The sequence below is a fragment of the Gouania willdenowi genome, chromosome 22 (genome assembly GCF_900634775.1).
Source record: "Gouania willdenowi chromosome 22, fGouWil2.1, whole genome shotgun sequence".
Lineage (NCBI taxonomy): Eukaryota > Metazoa > Chordata > Actinopteri > Blenniiformes > Gobiesocidae > Gouania > Gouania willdenowi.
Window position 1 is genome coordinate 13,035,257 of NC_041065.1, and position 10,352 is coordinate 13,045,608.

Sequence of the window (10,352 nt, forward strand, 5' to 3'; positions counted from 1 at the left end):
TCATTTTTAATCCTTGGGTTTATTCTTGGCTTTGTGTCTGATCCAGGAATGCAGAAACTAAAGCTTTCCAAAGTGGAAGATTTGAAAATTTCCTTCAATCCCATTGCCAGTGACCACTTCAGAGGAAGGTCCCATTAACACATTCCCATCCTTTGCCCAATGACAGAGACACTTTGTGGGAAAACATCAGGAAAGTCCAAAGGAATAGAGCAACAAAAATATCTTGTTAAAGACACGCTGTGGCCACTTTGAGCGTATATACGAGAGGATACGTGATACAAGTAAATATGGTGTTACTGGTGAACCTGGGCATGTTTGCCTCTGTTGCTTCTATTGATGATATTTATCCAGGAAGGGAAGGCTGAATGTTGTTGTTGCCTCCCTGCAGGTCTCTAAGCTCTCAGATCTCCTCCGTGTCTCCTGTGTGGATAAGTAGTGGCTGCAAACGGCAATGCTGCTCTTTGATATTTCACTTCTCATTTGAATCAGTGGTCGCTTTATTTGACAATGCCAGGTAATTACCAAGGTACCTTGCTTGATCATGTGAACTCCTGCAGAACCAGAGTGGAGAAGAGAAGAGAAGGAGGGAGGGAGAAGGGAAATAGAGAGGTGTGGGGGGGTGTACTGGGAGCTATGGGCTGTGGTTGGTGTGAATGGGAGAGACGACAAGATGTAAAAAATGGCAACACATAAATGGATGGAAAGCAGAGGGACATAAACAAATCAACAACAAGCATCCGCATTTGTTTACCTGTGTGTGTGTGTGTGTGTGTGTGTGTGTGCGTGTGTGCGTGTGCGTGTGTGTTGTGCTAGGGTTGTTGTTGTGGGACCGTCCCACGCTGTGAAGGGAGCGAGCACGGGGTCACACAGCAGAGGTTAAACTATATACACAGATGCATGAAAGAGGGGAGCAGATACACCCACGTTCACATATACTGTAACTATAATAAAGAGCTTCACTCTCAAGGGCTGCGTGATTTCATTAACTCCTAGTGCAGGGATGGGCAACTGTATCACAGTGGGGGCCAAAACATGTAATTGTATCTGTTCCGAGGGCCACATGATCAATATTCATGTCAGCATTTAGAATAATGACCAGTCAGAGCATTAATAAAGGGGGGAAAGGGTTTTGTCTTTTTTTTTGTGATTGTGGTTTTGATGTTTTGTCAGTTTTATTCACTTTGTGTGTTTTTGGTCATTATGTGTGTGATTGTTATTTTCTGGTGTATTTTTCTGTCATTTTCTGCATTTTTGTTGTCGATTTGCAAATTTTTGGGGTCACTTTGTGTCATTTTGTTAACAGTTTGTGTGTCTTTTCAGCTTTTCTGCAATGTGTTGTTGTTTTGTGTGATTTTGTATTCATTTTGTTTGTTTAAGTGGTTGTTGTGTCTGTGTCTGTGTCTGTTTTCATTTTATGTTTTATATGTCATTATGGGTATTTGCTCTGAGGGGCACAAGATTTAGACTAAGGGCCACGTGTGGCCCCTGGGCCACACGTGGCCTATGACTGTCCTAGTGTGTGTGTGTGTGTGTGTGTGTGTGTGTGTGTGTGTGTGTGTGTGTGTGTGTGTGTGTTAATAAATAAATGAGGAAACAACAGTCAGTATAGTGTCAATATGTTTTATTGAAAATTACATTTATTCATTACAATGTATTTTTTACAAGTTACAGTAATTTTTACTCAACAACAACAACAACAACAAAAACAAAAAATGTTATTTAAAAATGTTTTCAAATGCAAAAAGCGTTCGGTTTTTAGGGGGGTATGAATGTTTATATGGCTTTTTTTTTTTTGTTCAATGATGTTTATTGAACAGGAGAGCAGTGTTTGCACTGTGACGTGATCGGAATAACAAAACGTCTGGATGTACGTGAACGCAGCTGCAGAGGAGAAGGAAAGGCATGGACCTGAAGTTCAACTGGAAAACTGGCCCAGCCCTGTTTTAAATCCATTATTTATTTTTACTGGTCAGTAACTTTTATTAGCACTTAGTTTCAAAAGCACATCAGGTATAAAAAAATAAATAAATAAATAATAAGGATAAGATAAAAAAGATCAAATAAAAACAACTTTAGAAGGACTGGATGTAGGCTGCATCTGCATAAATTAATGGTGTAATTGATCAGAGTTAGCTATAAATAAAAACAAGGATGGAAATCATGTGAAAAGGGATAAATATATCTCTTTTTTTTCACAAGCAACTTTTGTCTTTCATTCTCACCTTTGATTAGTTTTTTTTAACAATGCCTGTCTCGTTATTATAACTGATTTTTAATCATCATGTCTTATTTTAACACTATTACAGCTACAATTACAACTATATATTATGTATTGTAACTATATTATTGTTTCTGGTTTGTTTGTTTTTTTGTTCTTCGCACCAACTCCCAAGTTAAATTCCTTATACTGTTTTTAGGCTGTACTTGGCGAAAAAACACAAAACCTGATGTGAAATCTTAGTTGATTTACTGCAAAAAAAAAAAAAACCTGGGGGAGTTTGTATATTTTTTTTTTTTTTTTTTTTTTTTTTTTTTTGCTGCATCAGAAAAAGAAGAAGAAGAAGAAGAAGAAGAAAAAGAGTTGATAAAAGGTTTTAACCCGCGGATGGAGTTCCTCTCCTCACAGCGCAGGATGGCGACTTCATTGGACACGTTTTCTATTTCTAAAGCCACAGAACAGGCAGCGACGCATGCATTTCCCCCCCATATAATGTAGATAAGGGAGCGAGGGTTTGATATGTAATAAAAGGTGGCTCTGTGCTGCCTGTTTAAGCCCCTTAAGCCTGATAAATGATGAGCGACAGAGGCACAGCAAGAGGGTCACCGCTATTAACTCCTCGCTTTCCCGGCCTCCACTTAAACTTCTCTCAATTACATGTGGTAATGTGGCTGGATGCGGGCCTCATGCACGAGCTTCACCCCGTTCACTCTCACAGAAAATAAAATAAAATAAAAAAGGAGGGAAATCATACACTCGATCCTGCATGCGCTGTGCTTATTATCTGCAGTTCCTATAAAATAAACGGCAACACGGATTAAAGTGCGTGTTGTTACTAAATCATGCACTAGACCAGGTATTCTGGGACAAACAGCCAATGTAAAAGCTCATTAAACGAGCATTTGGTTTGTCCGAACAGGCGTTAACGACGGGCTTTAATCCCAGCGGTGACCCGCTCACACACTGCTGTTTATAGCCAACACTAAAAAAAAGTACTGCCAAATCCATTTACAAATATCAATTTATTTATGCATTTATTTTATTGTAATTTTTAGGCTGTTAAATAAAATAATAATAATAAAAAAAAAACATTTCACAATATTCCTCCCCTTTTATTTTTATTTATTAATCTATTTTTGCTCAAATTAGAACTAGTTTGGTCCATCTTTTTTCCCCTACATCCTATTATTATTGTTATTTCTTTCTTTAAAATGTATATATTTGTTTGTCAAAATTACTTCAATTACACTTTTTTTTTAATCACCTTTAAAAACTACCAGAAAAAAACAATCCAGATTTGTAGGCCTATTTAAATGATTTGTGCACCGGTGAGTTTTTAAAAATTGGGAAATCTATCGTTTCTATTCAGGCCCTTGTGATATGAATCTTTCCTTTTTAGTTGTTAATTTGTAAGGAGAGAGAAAAAAAGGCTATTTTTAATCTAAAATCTGCCCATGTTGACGTTAAGTGTAAATTGTTGTTATTTTTAAAGCGTGTGTTTTGCAAAGAGAATCATTAAAAACCGGATGAATTATTTTAATTAAATTAGAAATAAATATGATAAAAGCCATGAATGCAAGAAATAGTCCAGAAAGGAATTGTCATATTATTGTTCTGTTTGATATTTCAAAAAGAGAGAACAATAAACGTTGTATTGCTTAAATTAATAAAATAATGTTGATATAAATGGGATGATATTTGTCGTTTTTTTTATTTGCATAATTTCTGTTATTTTTAAGGCCTTGTCTTGACATTCCGCAACGCTGTGTGCGCCCCTGGGTGCGCTGTGACCGCCAGGTGTCGCTAGATGCTCATATAATCCCCATCTCATGTGCTAACGTGAGTGGGAAAAGCCACAGTTACATTTCGCTTTGGCCTCCCTTCCTTCCTCTCTCTCTCTCCCTCCTCCCTTCACCAACCCTCTGACACCAGACTCTGAGAATCGGTGGAGGAGAAAATGAGGCTTTGGGGCTGAAGAATTTACAGTTAGTCGCGAAACTTTTACAAGTATTTGAGTTGCTCGCTCCTCTCCCTGAAACCCTATAGTCACATTTTACCCCGGGGGGGTCAAAAAGAGTTCAGGTGCAAAAAAAAAAAAAAAAAAAAAAAAAAAAAGTGCAGCAATGCTTTCTACAACTAAGAAACACAAAGAGGTGACATGGCCATATAAGAAATATTAAATAAAACAGATTCACACACGTCACCAAACCAGGGAAGCAATGCAAATACAATGTAATTAATTGATTGTGGTCCCCAACACGCGGCGAAGCAAATGCACGGATTTTATTAAATGTAAAAATGCAATTTAAAATTACTTTACGCGCCATAACTTTATTTGATAATAGAAAATGACGTTAAAAATCGATAAAATACTGCAGCCTGTTTGATCTTGTGTGTGTGTGTTTTTTTTTTTTGTTTTTTTTTTTTTAATCTACAGCCTGTTTCCTATATCTTTGCTCATTTCCATAATCTCAAAGAGGGCCAAAGTTACAAATAAGATTAGGGCGATTTTATTTGTTCCTGCGACAATGAGTGTTTAAGGTCACTAAGAAGATTTAAAGCTCGTTTCATATCAGTGGGAATCAAACCAACAATTGCTTTTCTCTCCATATTTGGCAACAGGCTGCAGGTTTGTGTGTGAGTGTGTGTGTGTGGTGTGTGAATAACCAACCGAGCCCTGCAGGGGAAAAGAGAGGGTTAAGTCCTGCAAAGAGTAAACAGGGCGCTACATGGAAGTGGAGTGCATGGAGGAGCTGTGGCGCACGCAGAGGAGGCTTTTGGTGCACCTTTTAGGATGTGACATGCGGGGGGATCTCTAGCCCGATGACTGTCCCTGTAGTGTTTTCCTTGAAATGGATCCTCTCCCCCCTAATGAATCCAAACGCAGCTGGCCATGTCCCACACGGACACCGAGAGCCTTAACCCTAAACTGACCTCAATTTGACACCACCAGATGAAATTGTACCGCCTGTTAATGTCATCTACTGATTTTTTCATTTACTCTTTGCGCACCTGAATTGAGAATATAAAACTTTTTTTTTTTTTTTTTTTTTAAGTGTTTTGGGATCCTTGCTTTCCTACTCACAGAATAATCAAGGGGATTTCAAATGATCGCTGTCTGGTTGATGCGCAAATTAATTTTAATTAGGGTCAATGATAATTAAAATTAAATTATCAAACACCAAACAAACTTGTGTAATTTCAGATATAATGTATTCCCTAGGTAATTTCCCAAACTAAATATTATAAAGACTTTTTTTTTTTTTTGTTTGTTTTTTTTGTTTTGTTTAAAGCCTCCATTAATTACTCAATTAAAGAGTTCACAAAAGAAGGGACTTAAACGTGTTTTATAGGAAAGGATGTGTTTCCTCAGAGCCGTACATTGGACACGCATAATTAGCCTCACCTATATTCACACGCTCCTCGGGTGTTTACGTCCCTCTCCTCCGGGGCAAATCACATATTTCCACAATAAAATGTGAAGAAAACGTGGCAATAATCGCTCCATCTTCAAAAGGATTGCAAATTTAACATTCACTCAAGCGTTTTTGATTTTTAAATCTCGGTGCTGCGCAGTTTAAAATGGAGATGGAGAAACCTTGTGGGAAAAGATAAGTCGTTTTTTTTTTTTTTTTTTTTTTTTTTTTAATCAGCGTGCGTTAAAGGTCTCCAAAACTTGTGCGCCCTGGATGTGCGCGCGTGTCTCCAACAAAGAGGTAAATACATTATAAAGATTCGTGCTACTCACCACAGATGTCCATTTGAGAAAGGGTAAAAAAAAAATAATAATAAAAAATAAAATAAAATACAAGCATTACTGCACAAATCAACCTGGAGAGAGTGTTCAGTTTATGGAAATATCAGTCTCCAGCGGGCGAGCGGTCTGGTCTGGGTGTGTTTTACGGAGTGGTGCAGAGACTTGGACCCCGTGGATGCCTTTGGCTGTGCGCGCACCGCTCCGCAGCTCCTTCCCCGGACTATTGCACGTTGAAATGTCCTCACAGCCGTTTGTCAGACCCTGCAGTCCTACACATCCCACCCCCCTTTATGCCAACAAACATAACTGTTGTCACGGTTTCATTTATTAAATCTATTTTTTTTTTCTTTCCTTTTTTAAGTCTGCGGTTTGCAGGAATCGACCCTGAGCGACTGTGCTCAGTGTTTTATTTGTTGGGAGACTTTATTGACCCTCCAACAGTAGCCACAGCCTCTCTCCCCTTCAGCGTGTGTCTATACCTTAATCCTAATCTGTGAATAATTAATTTCCTCCATCAAAAAAAATCATAGAGCAATAAATGAAGCCTTCACATTAAAAAAAAAAAAAAAAAAGCCTATCGATGCCATATTAGCAGTAAATATTAAACGGGATAGATGGCCTGTTTCTGTTTTCTGTGCGTTTAAGTGTTAAAGCTCCAAAATGGGCTTCACTGCAATCGATGTCCGGAGCGTTGCCCCTCCTCTAAACTTCAATCCACCCACATGATTGATGATCTTCGGGGGCTTTGATAATTGACTAGTCTGAGGTAAAGGAACGGGTTTCTATCAAGAAATGCTGGGATTGGACGAGAGAAACATACAAAATTACTTTCTCCAAAGGCTTTTTTTTTCTTTTTGGAAAAGTTCATTTGGGGTTTAGAGGGGTGCTGCTTGCCGTTTAATTTGCTAAAAAAGAAGAAGTAGAAGAAGAAGAAGAAGAAGAAGAAAAAAAGAGCAAAGCAATGATTAGCAGTGAGATCAGACAGCATTAGTGACATATTAGGCATGCACAGTAGTTTATAAGTACACAACACATAACAAGTAAGCGCATGCTCATGCATTTAACCCAGTTTTCATGATGGGACATCTTATTTGCTGCAGAATACAGGGATATACTTTAATTTCCCCCGTGCGTAAAAGTAAAACACTGCTGTGCGTAAAAGTAAAACACTGCTGTGCGTAATTGTGTTAAAGAATAAATAAAATAAAAAAAATAATAAAAAAAATCAGCTTTTGGGTAAAACAATAACATGTTTCATGTGGTATAAGTTTGAGTCTGTGCACTTTTTAAGACAGTTGCAGCCAAAGTATCCATTCCATTGACGCTCTCTCATTCAATCTTTTCTGTTTTTTCTTTCTTTCCTTCTTTCTTTTCTTTAGGACTCTCCTCGGTGCAAAAAAAAAAAAAAAAAAAATAGAAAGAAACAGGGTGGGAGTTGGAGGCTTTTCCCCTCAGTGTGGAGTTTGCAGCCGTCCCTGTGCCTCGCACACACTCTACATATCACAGGATTTGGTCTCTCCTCTCTCTTTTCTGGAGCTGCTGTAGGACTGGCTATGGCCACCACTACTTCCGGGATCCGTCATTTCATTCGCCCACCGCTCAGCGCTGCGAACTGACTCTGTTTCTATAAGCAAGCTAGCAGCCAACCTGCCAACACTCGCTGACACTCACTCATCTCAGCCTCGCCTGATAGACGAAATACCTACGGGGGGAAAGAAAGGAACGATCCGAATCGCAACCACTTTATTTTCCTCTGGTTTTCCCTCTTTTTTTTTCTTCTTCTCCCTCCTCACTGCTGCGATAATAAAACAAGATCTGGAGGCATTAAAGAAGACGCGGACTTGCGGGATGAAAACGGACTAAAAAAGACTCGTCCTTCTCGTGAACATCATCACCAACCGTCATTCATTCATTACCTTGACAACCTTTGGCTTTGATTGACAGCTGGAGTGGCAAAAAGCCATGAGACACGACAGTTTAGTTACATGCAGGTTGTTGATGGGCCGATTGTAACCTTCACTTTGGCGCATTTCCCTCTGTTTTTTCAAGGAAAGACAGGAAAACAAGAAAAACTGCCAAACTCCCTGATGCTACGATTTCAACTGAACCACACTGGCGAATAGGAGAATTCGCAAAGTTGGTTGAAAGAGCAATATTTGCCTCTAAATCACTTTTCTAACCGGGACTGGGATATTAATATACGACGGATTCAGGAGTTTATTGGAGAGCAGCCTGATGGCGCAAAGGGTAGGTTTTTAAAATCTCAGACGCAAACCTGCTCAACCCCAGTGTAGATCGCTGCAGCTGCTCCTTGTGCACATTTACAAAGTATTCCCCCATCAAAGCTGCTCGATGTGACATTTTTGCAGCGCTCTGACTCTCCGGGTGAAGTGACAGCCTCTGCCTCTGTCTCCACCTCAGTCGTGGAGCAGTTTCACAGAGGACTCCCAAACTATTCAGCACTTCCCAAACACCCAGATTCTGTGCCGAGGAGCGCAAAACTTAGAATGTTTTTGGTAATGACAAAAAATAGTGTATAACAGATTTAGTATGTGGCACTTTTCTGCAGGGTGCAGTTTATTTTTTCCTGTATTTAAAAAAAAAAAAAAAAAAAAAAAGACAGCTTGTTTTTTTTTTCTTTTTTTTTGTACTTTCCACATTTTTTTCTTCTTTAAAGTAGGTTAAATAAACTTTTCTATTTTTTTTTTATTTATTTAATTCTCAGTACGATGAGCTGGCCCATTATGGTGGGATGGACGGAGTCCCGGCGTCGATGTACGGGGACCCGCACGCCCCACGGCCGCTTCCCCAGGTCCACCACCTGAACCACGGACCTCCGCTGCACGGCCAGCACTACGGAGCCCACGCGCCCCATCCTAACGTTATGCCCACCAGTATGGGCTCCGCTGTCAACGACGTTTTAAAGAGGGATAAAGATCAAATATACGGGTAAGGTTTGCAATTGCATTAAAAAACCCAACATTTCACACTTTTTAAACCACTTTAAAAATAGTAATAGTAATAATAATATTAATATTTTCACAAAGTTCAGCCTATATCCTAAGCCGTCTACTGCTTTTAAATTACGCTTGTTTTTTACGCACAGGTTTAACACAATTTTACGCACGCCTGTGAGTTCTTGTATGTAATTTTACACTCATTGTACAATGCACCGTCAACCCTGCAGTAAGTAAAAGAGCCCCGAGCTTGAAACACAACCTATCAAACTCTACAAAAGCCCGCTGCACATTAGCAAACGTCCCAAAGAGCAAAAAAGATATAATTTAAACATTTTCAACATCCTTAAAATAGTTCTTTGTAAGGAAACCCTACTCACACCATACAAACCAGCGTCATTTTTCAATAGTTAAAAAATGTTGTAACTTCTTTACACGCTTTTTATTCAACCTATAAAACTTTTGCAACAATGAAATTAAATAAATAAATACATTTGCGGTGCGTCATGACGCACAGTTATCTTTTAAAATCACAACAACACCCGAATGTAAAAAAAACAAACAAACACAAAAAAAAAAAAAAAACAATAATTAGTTCTTGTTGAGTGTAAAATGTAACATGATTGGCGGCATTGCTTACATACGTGTTAAACAGTTCTATAATCCAGAGATATAATCTAGGATGGAGTCCGTAAATTATACACAGATTATGTCCCTTTTATTTGATCAGGACGTCAACCTCTATTTATAATACAGGCACACAGCAGTTAAAATGAATTATTTAACTAATGACATATAATTTAAATTACCGTTTGTTGGAGTTATAATATAATGAAATTATAATCTACAATGAAAAATAATGCATGTCCCAGTCTTATTTCATGCTGTGTGTGTAGTTACATTTTAGTGACCTCTGTCGACTGGGTTAGTTCTTAGAGTTCTGTTGGCTTTCTCTGTCGCTTTTTATTTATTTATTTATTTATTTATTTTATTTAATGCAATGCACAATGTCATTCTCAACAAGTTCATTAATTTCGTTAATGGGTCAATAAGGCTGATATTTTCCAAACGTGGAGTAAAAATCCAGATGTTTTCTTACATTCAGCTCAGAAGAACTACTAAAAAAAAAATACCAGTGTTCTTTTAGTTATTCTCTGATTTCTATTAAAATAATGTCTTGCGTTTTACAGACGGACTGGACAATGATGAATTAAAAATGAAGAAAAAAAAGAAAAAGAAAGAGAAAATTCTATTTTTGAACAATTAGGATAAAATGAAGAATGTGGTGGAGGATTTGGAGTCTGGTCGGGTATTTTTTTGTGAAGCCTTCTTGAACTCAGGCTGTGTTTTCCCCCCCTTCTTGCAGTCACCCATTATTCCCACTGCTCGCACTGGTTTTTGAGAAGTGCGAGTTGGCGAC

At 38.3% G+C, this 10,352-nt stretch overlaps 1 protein-coding gene across 8 annotated transcripts in view; it reads left to right on the top strand.

The window, feature by feature from the left end:
• Window positions 1–7,417: 7,417 nt before the first annotated feature.
• Window positions 7,418–10,352, top strand: part of meis2a (Meis homeobox 2a) — an 82,161-nt gene continuing 79,226 nt past the window's right edge. For 3 of the 8 annotated variants that reach the window (XM_028437321.1, XM_028437320.1, XM_028437322.1), the window contains exons 1-3: window positions 7,419–8,222; window positions 8,701–8,924; window positions 10,299–10,352. The exon at window positions 10,299–10,352 is cut by the window's right edge and continues 88 nt beyond it. In XM_028437321.1, coding sequence (XP_028293122.1) covers window positions 8,211–8,222; window positions 8,701–8,924; window positions 10,299–10,352 — 290 coding nt within the window. In that variant the 5' untranslated portion in view covers window positions 7,419–8,210. Of the gene's footprint in view, window positions 8,492–8,700; window positions 8,925–10,298 lie in introns of all 8 variants that reach the window. The other 5 variants (XM_028437319.1, XM_028437318.1, XM_028437323.1 and 2 more) reach the window with 5 other exon arrangements.